The 27,417-nt window shown below is 41.3% G+C and overlaps 1 protein-coding gene across 1 annotated transcript in view; it reads right to left on the minus strand.

The window, feature by feature from the left end:
- LOC135783419 (uncharacterized) overlaps positions 1-27,417 on the minus strand; it is a 75,276-nt gene that overhangs the window by 22,454 nt on the left and 25,405 nt on the right. Inside the window, exon 2 of the mRNA XM_065294125.2 lies at positions 1,284-1,377. Coding sequence (XP_065150197.1) covers positions 1,284-1,377 — 94 coding nt within the window. The remainder of the gene's footprint in view (positions 1-1,283; positions 1,378-27,417) is intronic.

Consider the following 27,417-nt stretch of genomic DNA (forward strand, 5'->3'; position numbering starts at 1 on the left):
AGGTACATTTGTTTTAGTATTTTTATTTTATATGCTGATCTTTATTGATGTGAATGTTAATATTTTTGATTGATGAATTTGAATAACCAAATGATTGATTTAAGTGTAACCTCATTTCAAAATAAATAATTAATGTTTATTCGTTTAAAAACTTGTCAAGTCCTAATATTATGCTTTCAGTGTTTAAGATAAAAATACAAGAGGGGGTATAGATTAGGAACAATACCTCTACTGAAATGGTAGATGGCGTAATGCCACTTTACTTATATAAGACTGACATGACACCTTCATAATCATGAAATGACATGTGCCATGAACATGAAGTACATTTTATGACAACTCTCATTAAGTGTCATTTGTCAAGTTTTTAATGAAAAGATGACATTGTTTGAGATGTCTTCATGACAACTTGACATAAACCAATAGACCTCTTTACAGTTCACGTCACAGGCGGTTCCCACTGCGCATGTCGGGGTCAGAAAAATCATTACAGCAGATTGAGTTGCGTATTATTCGGTATCGTCAAAAATGCCTACTTGCGTCGTGGGCTTTGAAAATCGCACCAGGTCTGCCGTTAAGTATTTCGCGATTCCTGCAGAATTTCAAAAACAAAAAATACAAAATCTGTGGCGGCAAGCAATGCAACGTGCAGACTGGGACAATGCAAATATCAAAGAGGCTTGTGTTTGTAGTGCTCACTTCATTTCAGGTAAGTCATCATTTTTCAGCCCTGTCAGATTAAACTAGAAAGCCTAAATGGTATGAACAGTTTGCCCCGTGCTGCGCGCGCACCCTATAATCATTCAATGTTTACAAACCTTGAAAGGGGTCAATACATCATAACAACCTAACATGACATAGCAGAATAATCATCAAACTTAAGAAACTACCATTAGTCATTTAAATACCATTAAGTTTCAAAACTCTGTCAAATAGTTTTATAACAAAACATTTAATTAATTTAATTTCTTTTAATGTAATTAACAAAAAAAAAACATTATGAGCTGAAGAAAATTCATGACACTAATTTATAACTATATGACAAAGTATTAACACTTAATGATATTTTAATGACTAATTTAATTTATATCATTGGTAAAAAGTGGTCAGTTATGTTATCTTTGTAATGTCAAGTTTTCATGACAAGTTATGATGTATTGGTTATGGTCAAGTTGTCATAAATCTGCAGAAAATCTCCTTCATGTTCATGGATCGCGTCATGTCATGATTATACATGAATATTTATATGCAGAGCAAAATGAATAACATAAATATAAAGATACCATATTGGGATGATGTTGCAAAGATGACACAGCTTCTCTAATTTCTCTACATATGTTTTCAAAAGATGTGCCAGTTCATTAGAATCCTTGGTACCTTTGAATAAATATGAACAAAAGAAAAGATGATTTTATAAATCACAGCAATTCAGATCAATGCTTCTTTAACCAGAAGATATTTTTAAGTTAAAAGGTATTGTTCACTTTTTCAGTGCCATGCTTAAAGAATTAGTTTGGCAAAAATCGAATCAACTGACTGAGAATAAAACCTGTTGAATGAGACTATAAATCCACGAGACAGTTGTTCATTCAGACATCATTTTGAAAAAACAGCCCGATGTGTCAAGAATTGGGGTAACACAAAACACGAACCCAGATGCGGACATAAAAAACAAAGGGATTTATTATACGTACAGGGATTAACAGGAAAACAAAAACCCACGAGGGGGCAAAACAAGACAAGGGCAACAGCACTACACGAAACTGACACTAAACTAACAATACTAACATTAGACTTTTCAAACACAAACAGATCTAGACTAGGATTAATACAAAACTCACAGGAACTGACAGGGCATGAAACAAGTAGTGATGTTACGTTTGTGAACGAATCGTTCTTTTTGAACGAATCTTTTATGTGAACGAATCGTTCTCGTTCACGCAATCCATTGACTCATATTTCTCGTTCCCTGAAATTTCCCTCCCTTCTTGAGGAGCACGGACAAATGATGCGCGGCTTTCTTTCCGCCTTCAAAGAGTGACAAAACTACGAGCCAATGGCAATCGAGTATAAGCTGTGGCCAAGCATATGATTGGCTCAACGTACTGAATGAATACGCCCTTCACTGACCGAGCCGCTGTTTTGAGTCTGAACGAACGAGAGAGAGATAGAGAGATCGCGTTCTTAAACAAACTGAATGACTGGTACAGGTTACAACCTAATGAATGAGAGAGATCGTATAGATAGCGAGTGCAACGTAAACAATCTTGTGAAAGAATCATGTGGTTTTATTTTAATAAAGTTATAGTAACCATGTTTAGGCGGACTATTTACCTTAATACAAATGATAAGCAAGGTAATTACTGTTGAAAAAATTGGTATTTCTGTTTAATATAGTTTTATATGTCTATATAGTTTAATCCACCCTTTCACCGAACTTAAATCAGTCATCTGCGTCTGAACGAAGTCTTGAACGACATGACCGAAATTATATGATTCGTGAACGAGGATCTGATGACTGACTGAACCAGAGGAGGCATGCACGGGAGTCTTTATTTACAACAAATCCAGATTAGATGTACTATGAATGTACGTGTGTCTTAATATATTCGGTAACTTGATAAAATTATGCTTAGTATTTCACAATTTGAGCTTTATTAAAAACTAATGAGTTATTGCAAAAAGTCATTCATTGTCTTACTTATAACACATAAAGACACACATCTGCGCCACCTATTTTTGTAAAATTAAGAAATGGTCACTGAACGAATCAGTGAACGAGTCTGAACGAATCATTTTGGTGAACGAACTGAAAATGAACGAGTCACCTAAATGAACGAAAATTTCCATCACTAGAAACAAGGCATAAACAAGGCATGAAACAAGCATGGGACAAGACGAACGTGCACTGGACAACAAACACAAGGACTCTTAAATAGGGAGAAAGTAAATTACATACACCTGAAAATAATCACGAGTAAGGGATCGGGGAAAAAGTGACGAGACCCGGGAAATGCGTGGTCGGAATAAACCAATACTACAACCACACATTTCCCACATAGAACATATGTACTGTCAGAACCCTGCCATGCTAAACTAGATTAAAATACCAACAGGATCCGGCAGGATTCTGACACGATGTCATAAACAATCAAAAAACATTTGTCTGAACACTTTTAGTTTCATGAAGAAATGAGTTTACTGTATAATGAGATGAAAGGGATTAAAGCACAACTGAATCTTCATTTTTGGATAAACTATTTCTTTACATAAAACAATGAGATTGTGGAGGAGGGTAATGTATACAAAAACACTTAGCAGTAACACTTTACAATAAGGGTCCATGAATCACAATGAACTACTAACCAAATTCTTAGTTGTATGTATAGATTCATACAACCATGTAATGCTGAGTTAAGGCTTGTACTAAGGGTCATTATTAACTACAACATGACTCCTCAACAAATTCATTCATTATCAAAAGTGTCTAAAAGTGGAAGATCCTTTTCCTACTTAGCCCCTAAGCTCTGGAATGATTTACCAACCGATGTCCGAGAATCAGACACAGTCGATCATTTTAAAGCTAGACTTAAAACTTTTCTCTTCAACAAAGCATTCGCATAATTTGTCTAGTAAAGGTTCTTAACTCGCAATAGTTATTTTCACGGAACAAAGCACTCACGGTCATAACACAGACCAACCAAATAAATAAATAAAAACCTTTTCTGCATGAACACTTAAAATGAATTGCATTAAATAGTTTGCCACCGTTTGCCACTGAACCTGCATTAACGACGACAGTGGGGCTTCCGGCCTTAGTCAAACGGTTTGGCAAGTATGGTCGGGTTGCGATTTTGGTGCTTTCGTGTGTCTTGTGAATAGTATGCCATACAGACCCGTTTGCCACTGAACCTGCATTAACGACGACAGTGGGGCCTCCAGCCTTAGTCAAATGGGTTGGTATGTATGGTCGGGTTGCGTTTTTCGCGCTTTCGTGTGTCTTGTGAATAGTATGCCATACAGACCCGTTTGCCACTGAACCTGCATTAACGACGACAGTGGGGCCTCCAGCCTTAGTCAAATGGGTTGGTATGTATGGTCGGGTTGCGTTTTTCGCGCTTTCGTGTGTCTTGTGAATAGTATGCCATACAGACCCGTTTGCCACTGAACCTGCATTAACGACGACAGTGGGGCTTCCGGCCTTAGTCAAACGGTTTGGCAAGTATGGTCGGGTTGCGATTTTGGTGCTTTCGTGTGTCTTGTGAATAGTATGCCATACAGACCCGTTTGCCACTGAACCTGCATTAACGACGACAGTGGGGCCTCCAGCCTTAGTCAAATGGGTTGGTATGTATGGTCGGGTTGCGTTTTTCGCGCTTTCGTGTGTCTTGTGAATAGTATGCCATACAGACCCGTTTGCCACTGAACCTGCATTAACGACGACAGTGGGGCCTCCAGCCTTAGTCAAATGGGTTGGTATGTATGGTCGGGTTGCGTTTTTCGCGCTTTCGTGTGTCTTGTGAATAGTATGCCATACAGACCCGTTTGCCACTGAACCTGCATTAACGACGACAGTGGGGCCTCCAGCCTTAGTCAAACGGGTTGGCACGTATGGTCGGGTTGCGATTTTGGCGCTATCGTAAGTCTTATGAATAGTATGCCATACAGACCCGTTTGCCACTGAACCTGCATTAACGACGACAGTGGGGCTTCCGGCCTTAGTCAAATGGGTTAACACGTATGGTCGGGTTGCGATGTTTTTGGCGTTTTCTCCTGGTCCTGTAAATGGTATACAATATAGACCCGTTTGCCACTGAACCTGCATTAACAACGACAGTGGGGCTTTAGGCCTTAGTCAAACGGGTCGTCAGGTTTCATTTTCTCTTAAAGATCGGAAGGTGACCCTTATTTACCATATATACCCTCGCATTGGGCCCCCAATTTGCTAAATCCTCAACTGTGGATAACATAATTATGCCGCAATATTTAGTCTGTCTGGAACTAAGCTGAGTTAAACCACATCACTGTGTGACACTTCAATACATATGAACGGCCGCTACGCTAATACGATTTTGTTTTTCTCTCCCTGTCTCGTCCTCGACCCGAGGACGAGACAAACAGACCCAGTCCCGGTAGATGTGAAAGTCGGCACACCTCTGATCTACTGGCTGTCCTTCAACGTTATGCCCAGCTGATACCTGACCAACGATCACCGGCAGAACCGCTTAATCTCCGCTAAATCTCCATTTCCGTTCTCCCAAGGGTTTTTCCCTCCTAGGACTTATTTTTCCTCGGATAAAAGCCCGGGGTTTTTTTTCTCCTAGGGAGTTTTTCACCCCGGGGAGGCAGCCTTTTTGGGCTTTACCTAGCTTCCTCTTCTATACGTTGCTTTAGTAATACGTGCAATTATAATATTGAGTCATAGCCGCAGCAAATTAAACTGCTCATGCTATCATGTATTTTGTTGTGCTATCTGTCGTTTTCTGTGCTTTTCACTGCTTCTATTTATGTAAAGCTGCTTTGAAACAATTGACTTTTGTGAAAAGCGCTATATAAATAAAATTGAATTGAATTGAATTGAATACATTAACTAACAACTAAAACATATCATGTTGTACTTAATGATGATGTTTTATTTGTTTATTATGATTAGTACATGCCTTAACTGAGCATTAGTTTAAATACAAAATAATTCATTTATGTCATAGTTCATTATGATTCATGATATTTTAAGGTTAAGGTTCAGTAGCACAAGAATTCACACTCACCTGCAGACTTTGCCATCTCTGATGCCATCTCTCAAGATTTCCTCAAGATTTCTGATAATTCAGCTCGACTGAATAAATAATCATAAAAATCTACAGATCATTTGAAGAATATAATTGACATGAAGAATCTCTTTAACAGACACCTAACTAATAACACAGAAACACAGCTCTAGCACTGTAACGTGTTGTGTCACTGTGTGACCTGTGTTAAACTTGTGTTCCTGTGTTGAGTATGTGCTCCGCCCCCTTGTTTGGACACTCATTGACTCATACCGCTTGTATGTTGTTATAGTAACTCATTGTTTCTGTTCTGTGATTGGTTCTTGTTTTGCATATATACCCTGTTTGTTCATTTCCAGGTTGTCAGTCGTCGTTAGTGTTACACCCTAGTTTTCCTTGTGTTTTCTGCCTTGTTGTTTTATTTTATATTTATGGATTACCTGTGTATGACCTTTTGCCTGTTTATGGACTATGTTTATGGATTACCCTTTTAATAAACCTACCTGCATTTGGGTCCACTCCTTGTCTTGCCTGCATCAGGCACTCAAAATCCTGTCAGTCCAGTCTGTTTTTTTTTTTGTTTCACTCTCAGGAAACAGGAAAAACATGTTTATGTGGTAGACGTGTATGCATTTCAGTAGTTTCATTTCAATTTTCCTTTGTTGGTCTGTCCTTTTTGATGATTTAGGAGATTTGCACATTTTATCTGAATGAGATTTCCCTCTTTGATGTACACTTGCGTGTTTTATTCAGTTTCTGTTTAAGCAGTCACAAGTCCTCAAATAAAGATTGTGGCATCTGCTTATGTCATCCGAGTCAAATATTTACTAAATGCCAGAGTCGGACAAAGTACATAATGCCATTACTTCAGTAAAAGTACACATACTACAGCTCAAATATTACTCAAATACAATTAAAAGATTTTCACCCGAGTTAAAGTACAGAAGTACTTGCTTTTAGAACTACTTAACTATCAAATGTAAATTTACAATTAGTCCTTTACAATTAGCTTGTATTGGTTAACATTAGTTAATGGATAACTTGAAATTTAGGTTTTTTAGCATTTATTAACTCTTTCCCCGCCATTGACGAGATATCTCATCAATTAAGAGAAAACGCTTCCCCGCCAATGACGAGATTTTCCGTCTTTCCGCAATATCGCTATTATCCACCAGGTGGCGCCCTTTCGCAACTATTTAAACCTGGAAGAATTGCCCTATGGCAAGCGCCTGCATGTCCTTGCTTGTTTTAAAGATCTCTATGAAAAGTCTGTCACAAAAATGGAATTATCTCTGTTTTTTGCTCAAAATATGGTGTTTTAGCAGAAACCTACCCATATTCAAAAGCTGATTACCAAAGAACCACTAAAGGTAGGATGAAACTTTGAAAGCAGAGGGTCTGTTCTTTCATTTGGTATATTGTATCTTTATATATTTAATGCCAATGCTTGATTTACTGTAAGAAGACACAAGATCACCTGCAGCAGATTTTGCTTGATCATCCTGTTATTCTGCTAGTTAATTAAACTGTTCGTTATTGTATTCATTATATGTCTGTTGGTGTTTGGTTCCTGTTTCCCCTTATAATAACCCCATCCAAAAATGTCCCATAACATCATCCACCAGTCTTGTGTATTCTGTATCAACCAGGGACACACGAGGATAACGAGAAACAATTTTCTTTGAGTTTATTTTTACAGAACACACAATAAACTTTTAAATGATTTCTCTGTACCTAAAATTTAACAACTCATTGACTAACTTGTTACAGCATTTCAAGTTATGTAGGGGTGGTTTCCCGGACAGGGCAGGACTAGACCTTTGTTTAATTAGGAAATATAACTACAAACATGTATTTTAAGATATGTCAGTGCAAGTTGTTTTCAGTTTAAACAGCTCTTACATTTATTTTAGTCTAGGACTAGTATATTCCCAGTCTGGGAAACTGCCTAGTATTTACTTTTCTGGTGAAAGTTTTTATGGGGGTTGATCACAGGGATGCAAAATTATCACCTTTCGGCAAAATTTGCCCTTTTGGTTCCAAAATAGGTCATTATTGCTTGTGTATCATGTATGTTACCGTTGTTAGTGTTATTTTTGCAGGATCTAACATCCGCTGGTGTAATTTTCATTCCAAATACAACTTTATGACCACACATTTTCCTGTAGGTTGCTTCAGAGACATAAGTATTACATACAACAATGCAACAGTAATCAAATGATTCATATGAATGATTAATGTAACATCTGGCTGGACGTCAACTGGAGGTCTCTTCAGTCTGGGTCGTTAACGGTTTCAAGCTGTGACCCTAGATTGAGTTTTGTCACCAGGTCTGCTCGGATGCTTTCATCAGATGATCTTAATCTCCTGATAACACACATTTCCAGACCTATCGACTCTGTCTTTATTGCGCCAATCAAGGCAAATGAACACCTCAAAGCAAACTTCAAACCCTGGCCAGAGACGAAGCAGCCATGACACAAAAATGTGTCTGTGTCTAAGATCACAGCTAAGACCAAAATGAATTGGTTTAAATTGTATATATTATATATCCTTGTATTGCATGTTTGTACACTGTAAAAAATATTTTGCTGCCTTTACAAGTCATTTCAACTTACTATTATTTATCTTGACTAGAGATGGGTTGTTATAACAACAGGTGAGTTGTTATAACTTATAAAATTAAGTTGACTTTTCTCAACTATATTTTATAAGTTGTGACAACTCATCTCTGTTGACATGACTTATAAATCTGAGTTGACTTAACAAAAAAATTTTAAGGCAGCAAAGTATTTTTTACAGTGTATCTGTAATGTACCACTTTCTTGTAACACTATAGGGATGCTTTGTTTATCTTAGCATGTCTCATAATTCTCATTTATAAAATTATTATTTGATGTGTGTTTAAGTAATATCTTGTCTACACTCTAAATAATCTCATTTTCCTTTCCTGATCAATGATGTGTTAGGAATTTGGTCAGGTCAGCTCAGTCATGAACCATGGCTGTGTGTTTGTTGTTTGTGGAGCACATGGTCTTTGTTTGACATGTGTTTGGTGTCTCGTTTGTTACCCCGCCCCCTCGTTGACCTTAATTCATTCACTCATCACCACACCTGTTCCCAATGATTAAACACCATTTAAATTCTCCTCATGTTTCCCTTTGTCTCTGTCAGACCGTGTTGTTCTCTTGTTCTAGCATTGCTGATCTTTAAGTCTAGTCTTCCAGTCTTATTGTTTGTTCAGGTTTATCTTTTGTTGATACTTTGATTTGGTTTAAGTTTAGTTTTTGTCATTCGTTCTAGACTCCTTGCCTTTTTGTTTTTTGCTGTTTTTTCTTTCTTTTGTTCTTTTAGTTTGCCCACCAGTCTCATCCTCTCTCCAGCCTCTTCAGTCCAGTCGAGCCTCCCTGCCTCTTCAGTCAAGCCAGGCTTCTCTACCTCTACTCTTCAGCCCAGCCTCTCTGCCTCTTCACCTCAACGCTCGCCACCCGGGTCGGATATATGGTTCTCTGCTGACGCTGCCGTACACTGGGGTTCCAGTTGGCCTTGTAGTCAGCACTGACTTTGTCTCCCAGAGCCTATCAGCTATCTACTCCATCTCTGCTGGCATTGTCGTACACTGGGCTTCCAGTTGGCCTGGTAGTCAGCTCTGAGGATCTGGGTTCTCCACCGGTCATCTGCTTGGTTGTTTCTGCCTATCCATCCAATCCTGGGCTGAGCTTTAAGAGACTTTTTCATTGTTTTCCAACTTTATAATAAATTTGTGTTTTACCTGCAATTGAGTCTCTCTCTTGTTCCTGACAGTACGGTCTGACCAACATGGACTCAGCAGGTCAAGATCAGATTCGCCAAGCTCTCGCCCAGCAAGGTGCACTCTTAGGACAACAGGCCACCCAGCTCGATGCTGCTCTACGAGAGGTAGTCCAACTCTCTTCCCGGGTGGCGGAGCTCAACATTCGGATCGAGGAGATCCAACGGGGCGCTGCTGCCAGTCCTGCATCCACGGAATCATCTGCTGTTTCTCGTCACGAGACTGAACCCCATGCCAACAACCCGCCCGTTTATGATGGGGATCCTAATTCCTGTCGGGCATTTTTATCTCAGTGCTCCTTAGTATTTGCTTTGCAACCTCGTCGCTACCCCACAGAGAGATCGAAGGTAGCTTATGTACTAACACTATTGTCTGGCCGAGCTCGTGAGTGGGGAACTTCAGTTTGGGACTCTGAAGCCTCCTTTTGTAACTCTTTTGAGGGTTTTCGCTCTGAAATGATAAAACTGTTTGATCGCTCTGCCAGAGGAGAGGAAGCAGCATCTCGTTTGACACGCCTGTCTCAGGGGCCTCGTTCTGTGACCGAGTATTCCATTACTTTCAAAACTTTGGCAGCCTCTTGTGAATGGAATGAGGCCGCTCTTCGTTCTCGTTACCTGGAGGGGCTGGCTGATTCCATCCAGGATGAGATCATGGGACTGGAGTTACCCAGCAGTCTGGATTCTATTATGGCCCTTGCACTGCGTGTTGAGACTCGTCTCTGTCGGCGTGAACACCGTCGTCGGCTCCATTCGTTTCAGATGGAGGTTGAGGATACCTCTCTGGTACCTGCGGTTTCACCTGCTACTTCCTCGCCGACAGCTCCTGAGCCCATGCAGGTGGGGCGACTTCGTCTAACTCCCCAGCAAAGACAAGACCGTTTGACTCGGGGGTTATGCCTGTACTGTGGGAAGGCTGGCCACATTGCCATTAGATGTCCAGTAAAAGCCCGGGTCCACCCGTAATTCAGGGAGTACTGGTGGGCCGTCTTCCTTCTTTTCCCTGTTCTCGGACTCATTTGGATGTTTCTCTCTTCTTTAAGGAGTCCAACCATCAAGTTCTGGCTCTGCTAGATTCCGGGGCAGAAGGAAACTTTATTGATTATGCCATAACTAAGCAGTGGGGTATACCCTTACTCGCCCTCTCATCACCTGTTCATGCCTGGTCCCTGGAGGGTCGTCTAATTTCTGTTATCACTCACTGCACTCCCCGGGTAGGTCTAGTTGTGTCGGGCAATCATCGTGAGGAAATTGAGTTGCTAGTGATGAAATCACCTCATGCCCCCATTATTTTGGGGCATCCCTGGCTGAAGCAGCACAATCCTCACGTTGATTGGTCAGGCAATTCTATTTTGGCTTGGAGTCCGTCTTGCCATGGTTCATGTCTGGGTGCTGCCTCTTCTTCTGTGTCTTGTTCTTCTGTGTTTCAGGTGGAAGCTGACGACGTCTCTGGGGTGCCGGGGGAGTATTTGGATCTTCGTCTGGTTTTCTCCAAGTCTCGAGCCACATCTCTTCCTCCTCATCGGCCGTATGACTGTGCCATCAATCTCCTCCCAGGCACTTCTCCGCCTAAGGGTCGTTTATTTTCCCTGTCTGGTCCTGAAAGAGAGGCTATGGAGAAATACATTCAAGAATCTCTCAAAGCTGGTCTCATCCGTCCCTCCTCATCTCCGGCGGGTGCAGGTTTCTTCTTCGTGAAGAAGAAGGATGGCTCCCTGCGGCCTTGCATTGATTATCGAGGTTTGAACGACATTACAGTTAAGAACAGGTACCCCCTACCTCTTATGTCTTCTGCCTTTGAACTCTTGCAGGGAGCACAGGTCTTCACCAAATTAAACCTCCGCAATGCTTATCATCTGGTTCGGATCCGGGAGGGAGATGAGTGGAAGACAGCTTTCAACACCCCTACCGGACATTTTGAATACCTGGTCCTTCCCTTCGGGCTTACTAATGCCCCCGCTGTCTTCCAGGCTCTGGTGAACGATGTGTTGAGAGACATGATCAATCAGTTTGTCTTTGTGTACCTGGATGATATTTTGATTTTTTCCCCATCTAAGCAGGTACACACTCAACATGTCCGCAGAGTCCTTCAACGGCTGCTGGAGAACCAGCTCTTTGTCAAGGCGGAGAAGTGTGAATTCCACAAAGAGTCAGTTTCGTTCCTGGGCCATATCATTGCGGTGGGAGAGATTAGACCCGATCCTGCTAAGGTAAGGGCCGTTGCCGAGTGGCCAGTCCCCGACTCTAGAAAGGCTCTGCAGCGATTCCTGGGCTTCGCCAACTTCTACCGGCGATTTATCAGGAACTTTGGTCAGGTAGCTGCACCCCTTACAGCACTCACCTCCTCTAAGGTTCAGTTTAAGTGGAATGATAGAGCTCAGGAGGCCTTTGATAAGCTTAAGTCCCGTTTTGTCACTACTCCTGTGCTTTCTGTTCCAGATCCTGACCTCCAGTTCATTGTTGAGGTGGATGCTTCCAATGTCGGGGTAGGCGCGGTCTTATCTCAGCGTTCACCCAAAGATGGGAAGGTGCATCCGTGTGCCTTTTTCTCCCACCGGCTCAGCCCAGCCGAACGCAACTATGACATAGGGAATCGGGAGTTGTTGGCGGTCAGGTTGGCATTGGGTGAGTGGCGCCACTGGTTGGAGGGAGCAGTACAACCCTTCCTGGTCTGGACGGATCATAAGAATTTGGAATACATCCGTTCAGCCAGGAGGGTTAGTTCGCGGCAGGCCCGCTGGGCACTCTTCTTTGGCCGGTTTAACTTTTCCCTCTCGTATCGTCCAGGTCCCAAGAATGTTAAGCCTGATGCGCTCTCTCGTTTGTTTGAGCCTCCTGAGGGGGAGAGTCCGATTGAGACCATCCTCCCAGAGGGTGTGGTGGTGGGCTCTCTTTCTTGGGAGATTGAGAGGCGGGTCAGGGAGGCTGGTCGAGAGGTTGAAGTGCCGGGGGGGTGTCCAGCGGGTCAGTTGTTTGTGCCGGAGGTGCTGCGACCTGATGTCCTCCGGTGGGGTCATGAGTCCAAGCTGGTCTGTCACCCAGGTGTTCGCAGAACGATGACTGCCATCCGTCAACGATTCTGGTGGCCTTCTATGCAGGTCGACGTCAGGCAGTTTGTGTTGGCTTGTTCTGTATGCGCCCAGAACAAGAGTTCTAATCAGCCTCCCGTTGGTCTGCTCCAGCCCCTTCCCATTCCCTCTCGCCCATGGTCACATATTGCTCTAGACTTTGTCACAGGGCTTCCCTTGTCGAGAGGTAACACTGTTATACTGACAGTGGTGGACCGCTTCTCCAAAGCAGTTCATTTCATCCCACTTCCCAAACTCCCCACTGCTAAAGAGACTGCTGAAATCATGGTTGAACATGTCTTCCGTATTCATGGTCTTCCTGTTGACCTGGTTTCAGATAGGGGTCCCCAGTTTGTCTCACGGTTTTGGAAGGAGTTCTGTCGACAGATCGGGGCCTCTGCGAGTCTGTCGTCCGGTTTCCACCCTCAGACCAATGGGCAGTGTGAACGAGCCAACCAGGATCTCGAAAGAGCCCTCCGCTGCCTGTCGTCTCATAATCCGAACTCCTGGTGTCAACAACTACCTTGGATTGAGTATGCCCATAACTCATTACCTGTGGCATCGACAGGTATGTCCCCATTTCAGACATCTTTAGGTTATCAACCCCCTCTGTTTCCTTCACAGGAACCCGATGCTGCTGTTCCATCTGCCTTTGCCTTTGTCCAGAGGTGTCGTCGCACCTGGAGGAAGGCGGAAAAGGTCCTGGCCCAGACCTCAAGACGGAACAAAGCAGCCGCTGACAGACATCGGACCCAGCAACCCACCTATATCTGTGGCCAACGAGTATGGCTTTCCACTAAGGACTTGCCTCTCAGGGGCTCATCTCGTAAGCTAGCTCCTAAGTTCATTGGGCCATACCGGATAACTAAGGTGCTCAGTCCGGTGACTGTCAAGCTCAAGCTTTCCCCTGTTCTTGGTCGGGTTCACCCTGTATTTCATGTGTCCAGGGTTAAACCTGTGTTGTCTTCTCCCCACAGTACTCCTGTCTCTGCCCCTGCTCCCCCTCCCCCACTCATGGTGGATGACTCTCCTGCTTATACTGTACGGAGAATCCTTGCTGTGCGACGTCGTGGTAGGGGCTTTCAGTACCTGGTGGACTGGGAGGGTTACGGTCCTGAGGAGAGGTCATGGGTTCCAGGCCGTGACATCTTGGACCAGTCGTTGATCCGGGACTTCCGCCGGCATCATGGTCCTCTTCCTGGGACGTCTGGTGACGTTCCTGGGGGAGGGGGTACTGTTAGGAATTTGGTCAGGTCAGCTCAGTCATGAACCATGGCTGTGTGTTTGTTGTTTGTGGAGCACATGGTCTTTGTTTGACATGTGTTTGGTGTCTCGTTTGTTACCCCGCCCCCTCGTTGACCTTAATTCATTCACTCATCACCACACCTGTTCCCAATGATTAAACACCATTTAAATTCTCCTCATGTTTCCCTTTGTCTCTGTCAGACCGTGTTGTTCTCTTGTTCTAGCATTGCTGATCTTTAAGTCTAGTCTTCCAGTCTTATTGTTTGTTCAGGTTTATCTTTTGTTGATACTTTGATTTGGTTTAAGTTTAGTTTTTGTCATTCGTTCTAGACTCCTTGCCTTTTTGTTTTTTGCTGTTTTTTCTTTCTTTTGTTCTTTTAGTTTTCCCACCAGTCTCATCCTCTCTCCAGCCTCTTCAGTCCAGTCGAGCCTCCCTGCCTCTTCAGTCAAGCCAGGCTTCTCTACCTCTACTCTTCAGCCCAGCCTCTCTGCCTCTTCACCTCAACGCTCGCCACCCGGGTCGGATATATGGTTCTCTGCTGACGCTGCCGTACACTGGGGTTCCAGTTGGCCTTGTAGTCAGCACTGACTTTGTCTCCCAGAGCCTATCAGCTATCTACTTCATCTCTGCTGGCATTGTCGTACACTGGGCTTCCAGTTGGCCTTGTAGTCAGCTCTGAGGATCTGGGTTCTCCACCGGTCATCTGCCTGGTTGTTTCTGCCTATCCATCCAATCCTGGGCCGTGCTTTAAGAGACTTTTTCATTGTTTTCCAACTTTATAATAAATTTGTGTTTTACCTGCAATTGAGTCTCTCTCTTGTTCCTGACATGATGTGCATCATGTTATTCTAACTGATATCAAACTCATTTAAGATTAATCCGAGTTTTCATCTAAACATCTCTGCATTAAACAAACCATGCAGATTAAGTCTTGGGAGAACAAAGACTTGTCTTCCCGCTCGATCAACACCCTTTCGGATTGGTCATCTGAACTTCAAGGGGTTGGTCTTAGCTCAGGTTAAGAGGCCTGAAGCCCAATTCATCTAGGCTCAAAGCTTACAGCTCAGTCGCGCACAGCACGCCCCACGGCTGCTCAACAGCAAGGCCGCAGAACCCAGGCGGGCTCGATGTGAGACCTGTCCCTCTCTTGGGATAGTTTCGGGCATCTGGAAAACTGGAAACGCATTCTAGTTTGTGATGTTTACCCCGTTTCCTTCACTATCAGAAAGAATTCCCTTCAAATTTACATTTAGAACAAATAGATGGCTTGATTCAGTACTGTTGTACACAGGTAAATACCAGGAATTACTTGGATGGGATAACTTTTTGTAGTGGCAAACACGGCTTGTTGAGTAGCAGACTGCTTTCTCATGAATAATCGACAACCTTAAAAAACAAATTTGTACGAATTTGACATTATCAGTAGTTCAATAATCATACACGTTGACACCAACTTCGCCTTGTGATTTGGTACAATTAGAAGTCCCCCCAAAAAATCATGAAAATATACTCTTTACCACCCCTAAATGCCTATGCTATGGCCATTTCCAACTTTAACAATTCCAGCCATTTTCAGCATCTCTTCCCAGCAATAGGGCATAGTAAGATAAACAAATTGTCTGGTAAGGTTGCAACTTTGATACCAAAACCATTAACTGTGTTAACCACTTAGAGTGTTCAAAGATGGAATAGAGGTGTCGACTATCAAATCAATTAGAATTTTACAAATGTTACCCATGTTACTTTGTTCATTGATGGAAATTAAATCAGAGAGCGGTAATGGACGTACATACAAATGTAGATCTTTGAAGAAAAGAGTGACATATCCAACAATTGGAAATATTAAGCATCTTAGCGTATGTATGAGCTAGAGTTACTGCCGAATTAAGATTACTGTGATTTCTAACCATGGATGGAATAATGGATCTGAATTGTGAATCAGAATAGAAATCAAATCAACAAATAACAGCATTGTTTTGTAAGTTTGGCTCATACCCTTCAGTATAATAATTAAAAATGACCCATTTGCCTAGTTTTAATCTGGATAAATTTTGTATAACAGCCAAGTGGCTTAAATTTTAAAACAAAACACCTGTACATATGTTAATTAATATCCAATACAAATACTGAGTGCATACAGTAAGACTGAATCCATGAATCATTCTGAACAGATGTGAAACACACATCACATCTTATACTCTGTGCCATGTCATGAAGACAACACTTGCAACTGTGTCAGTTGTGATTCTTGAAACTCAGAATGTCTCTGTTCATGGAATGAACCGGAATCCATTAAGTCTCGCCAGTCCGTCCTTCCTGCAGAATCTCGAAATACAGCGGAGTTCCAGCTGCTGTCTGCTGGAGGTTGGCGCCCATGAGACTCGTAAACATAAGGCTTAATTTTTCAGCGAATTTCTTGAAGGCCGCCGACATATATCTCTGCGAAAACATAAAAACAAAAGAAAGGAAAACAAGAGAGCTCCATGGCCAAAAAACAACTTTGTATTAACAAATTTGTTAGGAAATATCTTGTTTCGACTATTGCTAGGAAATATCTAGCTTTGACTATTGCTAGTAAATAACTAGTTTTGACTCCCATAGAAACTATAGACACCCTCAGACGACTAGGCTGGTTCTGGAGAAGCTAAACATTTGCCCCCCACCCCATATCTTCAACATGAGGTGTCCCCCCGTCCTAAAAAATGGGGATCTTCTCATGACCCTCCATCCCACAGCATTTCGCCTGTCTAAGATTTGGGGAGTATAAGCTAATTTGCATCTAGGTTTACCTAGCAACTTCACTGCTGAGTTTTACTGGTGAATTTTATTATTTTATTGCTGAAGGGGTACCTAGTAGGACCGCATAAGGATCGTCCCATCTTGGTTTTAGACCTGAGTGTTGTACATTTTTATAAATTGTTTGCCCTGGCACAATATTTACAGCATCCTGAACCTGATTTTGCTTTTTTGTACCGCTTCAGTCAAAGCCATACAATATGTAAAAAGAGAATCTGACACTAAATGTAAATTTACTTCTGCAAGGTCTGAAGTTTCTGGCAGCTATGCCATTGAATCCCCAAAAGCCTACAGACTTCCTGAAATACCTGACCAGTAAAGTATTTACCCTGATCAGAATCAATAATGTTTCATTTCATCTGGAATGATGTCTCGACCCAGCATTTTAGCCAGCAAAGCCTTTCTTTGTGAAAAAACCTTTACACCAAACGAGAAAATTATCAGTTATAATTGTAATATCTTGATAACCCTTGCATTTAGGTAAGGTTATAAAGTCACTCCGCAATTCACAAATTCACAAAACAGCCCTGAGGTGTTCTGCTTACAACTGATAGAATTTGGGGGTGCCAAATTGTGTTTTTGACAAGTTACGCACCCGCAGATGTCACAAGGTGACGATATTGGGAAAGTTCAGTTCCGCCCGGAAGTTTCCATCCGGACCGGGAAAGAGAGACACCGGACTTCCGGTAGCGCCGCGAGAGCTAACACCAACAAATCGAGCGCAGCTGTGTGCAGTTAAGAGGAACGCCGGGTGATTGGAGGACACAAGCATACAGGGCAGTATTTAAGATCAGTCTAAATCACAGTTTGGGGTGGTTGGTGTGTGTTGAAGTGCTGAGTTGTGCTCGCCCGATACACGGTTGGTGGCTGTTTACGCTCTCTCTCTTTCTTAGACGGATGTTGGATGTTGATGAAGACATAGTGAACCTTTTAGGTTGAAGAACGATCGAAATTCGATATACATCGAAAGAAACAAAGGAGAAGGAAACGTATTGTTGTGAGTACACACCTGTGGAGAGGCGGTGATTTACCGGAAGTGTAGCATAACCCGGTTGGCAAAAGAAACCGCCCTGTCCGTGCGTTTGGAGTGTTTGCAGCGTGAACTGAAGCAGTGAAACGTGGGACGAAGAAAGTGCAACAGTCGTGAGTAACAAACCATTCTATTGGAAGTGAATTGTATATTTACTTGTATTTTCACTGAGTACCTCCAGGAAAAGGAGGGCAGCCCTACCCCTGAGATAGCGTGGTGAGTGAGCCGAAGGAACCTTTTTACTGAAGCAAGTACAGCAACGAAACGAGCAACTAGGCCGTATTATCCATCGCCGTATTCGCACAGGGTGAAGTGGAGGAAGACGGGCGTCCTTTGTGTACACTTGAGTGTGGTGGGTGAGTCTGTGTGCTGTAGAAACTTTCACTTTGAAGTGGTGCTGTGTATTGCTGTGGATTGCTGTGCAATTGCTGTGTGTCTTGTCAGACGTACCCCCGCTTTCATTCATTTCGCCGAGGAAAGACGAAGAGGCTAACTGCCCTAGAGAGACCTGTATATTATATGCTGTGAGCGTGCTTCAGTTTCAAAACAGCGGTGTGGTGCCCGGGAACGAGTTCCCGTCCGGACATTGGGCGGGTTTTTGGAGAGTGGCGGTGAAGAACAGAATGGCTGGCAGTTGTGTGAGTATGATTACGGGCCCTTTGTGTTGATCCTTTACCTGTGGGGTTTTCATTGTCGCAGAGAGAGAGGTGAAGGAGTTCCGCCGTCCCGGGGTCTCTACAAAGGGGCACCCCTGTCCAGTGTTCGATCGCCCAACGGGTAGCGAGGAGAGGGCAGCTCTCGACCCGGTGAGACGGTGTGCCGTTTCGCCCCTCTGCGACTATTGAGTTCGCCGAGAGGGTTCTCCCCCGGCGCCACCTAGGAACTGTCGCCCCATCTGATACATCGCAAAGACCAGCTGTCGTAAGTCCGCCACCTTGTAAAGTTGTATACTAACCTGTTAAGCCCGTTGATCGACAGAGACGGAGAGTGTGCTGCACACATTTGCACGAGAAGAACCACTGTTGTTACCCCCGTACTTACTGTACGTTACACCCAGAGAGAGGTGAGAACCATCCAAGTCAGATAACTGTGTCTTTGTGTCCCAACCGCTGCCTGTGGAGAAAGAGAACGAGAGTGAGCACCAAGAGAACGAGCTGTGTGAAACCTGTACTTACCAAGAGCTGAAGCCAGCGAAGAGGTGAGAGCCATCCAAGTCGGATTAACTGTGTCTTTGTGTCCCAGCCGCTGCCTGTGGAGAAAGAGAACGAGAGTGAGCACCAAGAGAACGAGCTGTGTGAAACCTGTACTTACCAAGAGCTGTAGCCAGCGAAGAGGTGAGAGCCATCCAAGTCAGATTAACTGTGTCTTTGTGTCCCAGCCGCTGCCTGTGGAGAAAGAGAACGAGAGTGAGCACCAAGAGAACGAGCTGTGTGAAACCTGTACTTACCAAGAGCTGTAGCCAGCGAAGAGGTGAGAGCCATCCAAGTGAGATTAACTGTGTCTTTGTGTCCCAGCCGCTGCCTGTGGAGAAAGAGAACGAGAGTGAGCACCAAGAGAACGAGCTGTGTGAAACCTGTACTTACCAAGAGCTGTAGCCAGCGAAGAGGTGAGAGCTATCCAAGTCAGACTAACTGTGTCTTTGTGTGCCAGCCACTGCCTGTGGAGAGAGAGAAGGAGAGTGAACAAACGACAAAGAACTGTACGAGCCCGAGCTGTGAAGTTCCCACGAAGTGGAATACAGGTACGCAGACAGGAGATTCACTTCGACAACTCATACTGTTTTACCTCTGCCTCCAGGAAGGAAAAGGAGGGCGCCACGGATAGCGGGGACAGGCAGGAGCCTGCTTTCTACGTCTCCCTTGGGCCTACAGCGCCTTGGACCCCCGTTGTCCCCCCCCTTTCTGTCACTCGCTTGGCCATAGCCTGCCTGGAAGGCAGAGCAGGAGTTTAGTTTTAAATTGCCCTTTCCCCATTTCCCCAAGTCTTTTTAAATATTTAAATAAATAAAGATTGTTCATATATTTTACCTGTTCTCGTTGTTGTCTGGTCATTGGGTTGGCTTTGGGGACCTCCTCGAGGTGGAAGTTGAGAAGGGGTGTGGTTTTAGCTAAACCGTAGCCAGCCCCTGGGCGTGACACAAACAATTACATTAGCATGTTTCCTAAAACCCCTCATCCACCAATTTGCATTAAAATGTAAACACATTTGAAAAACGCCTAAGTGTCCGACACTGTATATCTGTGTGACCAAATAAGGAAAAGACTTCTGGATTTACAAACTGGTGTTAAAATGTCCAAATATTGTCATCTTCCAATTTGCAACTATTTTCAAATCATTCTCATTTCTCCTTTCTGGAGCATTGAATTTGAAAATCAGCTTCTCAGCTATGTCTGTGAGCTGTGAGTTGTTTGTCACCATATATGACACATTTGAGCAGTAAGAGTTCATGCCGTTCATGCGGCTGGCAACCGTAGCTGCCTGGTCAGCAAGGTATTCCCTTTAATCTCACTAGAATCTCCCTTCAGGTGGGCTTTTACCGCAACCTGTTCGCGGGACATCTCAGGAAACCTCTCTGCTGCCAACCTGCTCGAGATTTATGCACAGCTCCCCAGGCATAACAAAATATTAAATATAAATGTTAGGTTTTCTGTTACTAGCCAATTCACATGTTTTTTGTGATTTTGCCTTTCTTTCCCTTTTGTCCACAAAAGATAAACATCATTGTAAATCAAATTGGAATTTGTAAGTGACAAATTGTCTAAGAACACTTAATGTTTGTATAATATCTACACAGTCACAATCATGGCTGTTTGGAATTGCTTCAGACAGACCAAGTAGTTTAGCTGGATTTGATGGTGTGCCTTCTTCAATGTCATACGAGCAGCTCTCTCTAAAGAGATAATAAAGCATAAACAGAATATGTTTATCAAATGGTTATCTTTTGACCAAGCAAGCCCAAATACACTGCCTGAATTGCTCGTAAACAAGGCCCCAGCTTTGTAAAACAAAGTCAAGTTGTTGTGAATAATACCCATACAGTACAGTCTTATTTCGATATTCTTGTATTAAAACAGATGTCATATAACCCCTTTGTTCATTTACATAAAATGTAAAAGACTTGAGTTTGAGTTTATTTATTTAAGAAATGGGACAATGCACATTCATAGCCACGCAACACATAGAGCATGAAAATATGTCAAATTTAGCCATACATTTTTAGCCAAAAAAAAAACTTTCTGTGATTAATCATGCCAAGTGCAGGAGCTTCGCATAAGGCTTCTTTCAATCCCTCAAAAGCTATGTTAACTTCAGGAGTCCAGTTAACTGAGTCTTGGGCCTTTGGATTACCAAATTGTTTAAGGGTTGTGATTCTTCTGCATACTCTTCAATCTAATTACAACTGTAATTACATAAACCCAGAAAAGAAAGAGATCTCAGCTCTTGAATAGTTGTTAATAGATGTTTTTTTTATACATTGTTATATAAATAGATGTTAATTGCCTCTCTGCAACTAGGTGTTTTTTGTCTTTTACCCTGCAATGCACTTTGAATTTGGGGTCAAAGATTACTTCTGTTACTTCTTTATTGTACAAGAAATCATACAGAACCTGACGTCTCTCTCATGTTCAGCTTTGTCTTCTGAACAAATCAAAATATCATCAATATATTGAATGATGACTGATGTTAAATCTAAATCTTTCAAATGTCTTTGAAGTCTTAAATGTCTTTAATGTCTTTAAAAAAGACTGCTGGTATCATTTTGACCTTAAATTGTAAAAGCGAATAATGATGGAATTTCTTTTACAATTGGTACAGACCAAAATCCATTGGTCATATCAAACACTGTAAACCATTTGTGTTCCGGTTTAATCAAGCTGATACTTGTTGATGAGTCAGACACAAGAGGTCTTATCTTATCAATGTATTGGTTTGCTTAGCTACTCTATAATCAACTGTGAGTCTCCATGATCCATAACTGCCATGTTACATTTCAATTCTGAATTGTAAATCTGCATTCAAATTAATCAAAACATCCAAACCCAAACGGCTGAATGATGTCACATTCTACACTGCAACAGTGACTACATATGGGACAAACTGAAAAATGAGATGAAGATCTAAACGTCATGGATGAGTCCCCATTTATGTTACGAACCCCTGTTTAAAATATGCTTGTTGGAAAAGGGTTAAGCAACATAAATGACACGTGACACTCACTCACACATCTAATTTCCCCTATTCTCGACAGGTGATTAAATGTTTAAATTATACTTAATTTTTACTTTAACACAGAGAAACATCAAAATAGAACACAAGTTATCTCGATACGCCAACATCATCACGCACACAGAATTCACAGCTGCGTACCCCACAGCAAAGCTGCTGCCTAGGCCATAACACCGAGTTTCTCTGAGAAATGTCAAACTTTCTCCTGTTGCATGAATAGTTTTGTTTCTGATGTTAAAGAAACTTCTGTAAGAAAATCAGATGGAAAGATTGTTATCTCTGCTTCTTATCAATGAGAAAATAAAATATGTATTTATATAAATAAAGTTGAAGTTGAGTTGAGTTAAAATATTTATTTAAAATATGGACCCTAACATAATAGACTAGGCCCATAAGCACTCCCTCTCACAAAGCTTTAAAGAGAGAAGAGAAAAGCTTATCATTGTTTTATTTTTGCTTTAGCAATCGCTGGAAGAACAGATACAGCGCCTCTCAAACCCCCTCCTTCGCTCACACAAACGTTCAGTGATTCTCAACTCTTTCATTTAACCTTCATTTACAACTTGCAAATGCGTTTCAAACTACTTACTTTTGTACTTCCTACATCAAACCAAACCTAAAGGTTTATCCAAACATCTCTTTTAGCTCTATCGTCAGTTAAATGTTCACTACTCAAAGTTTCACCAAGAATTTCTTTAAACTTTTCCTGTCTACTCATGACAGATTGACTGAAACTATGCTGAACCCATCTCTGACCAATAAAGAAAATAAATCTCTTTCAGAGCTTCCAAACAGTTAAAACTGATCTTGGATTTAACATTCCCTACTTCCTTTGACCATCATAAACTTACTCCACTTACTCTAACCTTCATACACTTACTTTGAGCCCTCAACTCTATGAAAACAGCACACTGTCTTTCACACACACCATTCGTATCTGAACATAAATTTACTGAGCATATTTTATTTAGTTAATAGAAGAATGAGAAGTTTAAACACTTAACCCTTTATTTTACCCATCAAAGGTTTAGAAAAATATTCTGTAGTTGTATTATGCTCTTGTGGAGCTTAATGAAATAGTCTCTTTTATCAGAAAGTTGATAGCAGCTGTAATCTTAACACAACTTTGAAATTTGGAAGAATTAAATCACAAACTTATAATCCTGTCCCTTAACTGTTATGTTTATACATGGCAAATTTCGAAAAGCAACTTCCTTAAACATTGTACAATTAAATGGCATATATCATGGTATACTAACTGGCATTTGCAAAGGCAGATCTTCATTGCCAAGCACAGCATAGAAATAGCAAAACCAAAATACTTATTTGAACTCATGAAGGACATGATTTACCCTTTTACAAACATCATTGTCTGTGTCAAAATCTGAAACCGATGTCACTACCAGTGTCGCATGCATTTAAAATCTGGTAAAACCGACGTAATTTGCTTTTGATTAACAAAGAGTTGTAACTTAAACATAAGCCATTTTAGATTTTTGTTTATTTTCAAACTGAGCTTTAAACTTTTGACTATCTATCTTATAACCCCTTCAGCATTCCCTCCATAACTTTTTTTATCTCTGTTATGTTTGTCTTGATTTTGCATTTTCACTTTTCAATTTCTACATTTAGACAAAGTGACAAAAATCCAAGGGATATGCTTCGATTCTCGGGTTATCATTCTTTTGAATTTTACACATGTTTTTTTTTAACTCTTTATATACGTCTTTAATATGTCTTTACTTTTACCTTTGTCTTGGGAACCTAAAGACCGCCCAACGTACTTGATGTTATATTAGATGTTATATTAGCAACTGAATTTTTCTTTTTCCTCTTGTTTGATCTTAAAGTGCTCTTTCAGCTGTTGTTTTAGCTTCTTAATGATATCTTCTAGCTTGATTGACACTAACTGACTGCTCCATTATCAAAGTAATATAATCTGACCAGTAGACAAGCTACCAACACAGTACGTACTGAATTTTCCAAAATGTCAGAACACACTCACTCTTGCTTTGTTTAAGTGGATGAGTCAGGAGAGAGGACACCGGACCAGCCGAGTTAACCCCCATCTTCACTCGCGGCTCGGAGTCAGAAGCCAGTGGTCTTGAAACATTTCCATCTGGATGTGTGAGAGAAAATCCCGACTCCTCGTTCAGATAGAGACAACAAAAATGTTATTCTATCCTGCCGACTACGCCAAAACTGTTAGATCTGGACTCCACAACACAGACAAAATTAAAAAAGAACACCAGATCACATCAGAAAATATAAGTTTACTTTGTTAAAGTATCTGTCAGATACAAGGCTGATCAATCGTTGCTGGAGAGCATAAACAGAGTCGTGAGACGGAGGTTTTAGATGATAAAATAGAGTTTTATTGATGGACAGCAGTTTCAGTTGCATATGCCTCAATGTTCAAAACCTCGTCTACCCAGGAATACAGCATGCACGGTTATATCCAAAATTGCTCAGCTGCATCATCCCTTAGACCTTGGGCTTCCATAAACATTCTCTTTATCTATCTTGTTTACACGCAGACAGAACAGTTCTATGAAACTTCCCAAATGTGAAACTGAACCACAAAGATACATATAAAATATAGAAATACAATGAATTAATGAATGATATAATAAAATATAGAAATATAATAATGAATTAATATTGAATAAAAACAATAATGAATTAATGAATTAATAAACAATAATGTAATAATAAAAATGATAATAATGAAATTGATAATGATAAAATGATATTAAATAATCAAATACAATAATTAAATGGATAAAAACTAATGATTATAAAATGATTATGATGATTATGTAAATAAATGATTAAAGATAAAAAAACACATAATTAAAACATTCTGCACGTGAGGATCTAAGGTAGGATCCTTCACTTCCGTTTATCTCATGGCACAATGATGGGCCAGATTTCTTTTCACTGTATTTTTAATGATGTTGCAATTTAATTTTAAGAATGAAAAAAAACTTGCTGGTAGAAAAAACAGCATGAAAGCATTTTACAAAAGTATACTCTTGTACAAACTATTAAAACAAGTTTAAAGCAGTAATTGCAAATCAAAGATAATACTTTATCCCAGTTATAATCTGATTTGCACATTCATTCAATGTTGAACCACAAAATTTTATTTCAAATAGATTTTATTGTTTACATCATTAAATTAACTGAATCACAACGTCACTGTAGGTTAATGTAACTTCCATAAAATGTGAAATTCTATACTGAAAAACCCCAGATAAAAACAAGCTTATTTTAGCTGGTTGTCCAGCTGGTTTAGCAAGCCGGTTTTAAAAGAATTTTGGCCAACCGGCAAAACTAGCTGAACAATAGCTTGGCTTGGTTTAAGCTGGTTTTATAAGCAGGGATAGCAAAATGTCAGACAAATTTAATAGCGAACATAAACGTTATACTGAAGTAAATATAAAAACAAACATTAGAAAGAGGTCTCAGATATTCTTATTTGACATTAACCAAAACACAAGAAAAATCTTTACATTTTTACAAGATGATTATTTTGTATTTTTACATCCAATTAGAATACATACAGTACCTGAATCTCCCTGTTTTTTCCCATGTGTTTCTCATTATTGTCACCCATGTTTATTTATCTTGATTAGTGTTTTATTGTAGGTGCAGAAAACCTGGGTCTTTTATTTTGTATTTTGCACGGATGTTTCCAGGTGGTTTGGTCACATGACTATCATGGGTATTTACCTGGTGGCATTTCCTGTTTTGTTTAGCAAGTTTTTAGGTGTATGTGTAGAGAGGGGGTGAGGAGCCAGGAGTGTTCACTTTCTGTTGACCGTTTTGTTTAAGTTTACGTTTACTTTCATGTTTATGCAGTAGGATACGTTTTTTTCCAGCCAATTTTCCTACATGGATGCTCTGTCTTAATAAACGTCATTGGATTTTAATTGCAACGAAACGCGTCACGGATCTTTCCTGCTGCTTAGCCTCTCAGCGGCTATAGGCTGCCGCTACACTTAGTCAACAGAACAACTTTTGGGTCACGGACGCAATTTGGAAAAGGCCGTTTCTGCATAAAGCATTGCGGCGGACACGCACCGTGAAGTGGATTGACGGACACACACCGTGAATTGGATCGACGGACACGACACACATACAAACGGCAAACGAGATATGTCAGCGGTTTTGAATGGATTGTGGCTATCGCTGTTGTGGAAGATGCTGTCGTAGTCGTTACGTTGGATTGGTGTTGGATTGCAAGTGCTTTGTGTTTCACCTGCATATTTATGGGCTCTCGTGTGCGGCCTCATTATGTTCATTCATTGTTTGGTTCTGTGAGCGCGCTGTTTAAAACGCAGCTGACGCTGTCATTTGTTTTGGAGAATGAACTCGGAGGATATGGAGCACGCTGCTGATAGTAGCAAACGAGAGCATAAGCCCACGGAAAAGGCGCTGTTGGCTAAAATTGAAGTCTTGCAAAGGGACCGCAAGATTAAAGTGAATAAAGTGAAGAGTACGAGTGGGTCAATGAAAGGGCTGATGAAACGTGATGACAATGCATCTCGTGTGTGTTCAATGCTGAAAACGATACAATTGCTTATGGATGATGCATCTGTGTTACATAAAAATGTATTGCCTTTACTACCTCCTGAGGAACAAAATAGACAAAATGAATGGTTTGACTCAATCTTGAAATATCATAATGGTTTTGTGGATGATGTACAACAATGGATGAATGAAACTGGGAAATCTTCTCCCCGCACTGCTCTTCCTAATACCCATGAGCTCAGGGTTGAGGAAGTAGATGTAACATCTCAAGGGGTTTGTGCGTCTGGTATTTCACCCTCTGTTGAAGTTGTGTCCACAACACACAATGACCAGCTCTCTAATGCTCATCAACAAACTGAAATGGATTTTGGAAACTTTGAAAATGAAATTCAACCTATGGACAGTGTTTCAAATGTAAGCAGTAAGAGATCTGGAACGACATCACATGGATCTCGATCGAGTCGATCTTCAATCTCCTCCACTCGTCTGAAAGCTGAAGCTGACCTGGCTGCTTTATTGGCTTCTCAACAAATGCTCCAAAGGAAACATGATTTAGAGGAGCAAGAAGAATTGTTGAGGAGAAGGAAGGAAAAACTAGAGTTGGAAACTAAATTAGCAGAGTCAATGGCACGAGTAAAGGTGTATCAAGATGTGCATTCTGAATCTCCTTCATCTGTTCGTAGAACTGTGCCTAAACCTCTTCGTCCTGAGGCGGAATCATTTGTTCCTTCTGCCAGTGGAGCAGCGGCATCTGAGTCTATTTCTGTGCCGCATACATCACATGTGGATAAAACACAAAGGATTTCAAATCATTCTCTATCTCAGCCAGTACAACCATCATCAGTGAGATCTAAAATGATACCTTCACAAACAACGTTGCCTAATATGTCTTCTTTGGATAATCTCAATATTGGATATGCTCATGGGTCAAGACCAAGT

This window comes from Paramisgurnus dabryanus, chromosome 2, assembly GCF_030506205.2.
Source record: "Paramisgurnus dabryanus chromosome 2, PD_genome_1.1, whole genome shotgun sequence".
Lineage (NCBI taxonomy): Eukaryota > Metazoa > Chordata > Actinopteri > Cypriniformes > Cobitidae > Paramisgurnus > Paramisgurnus dabryanus.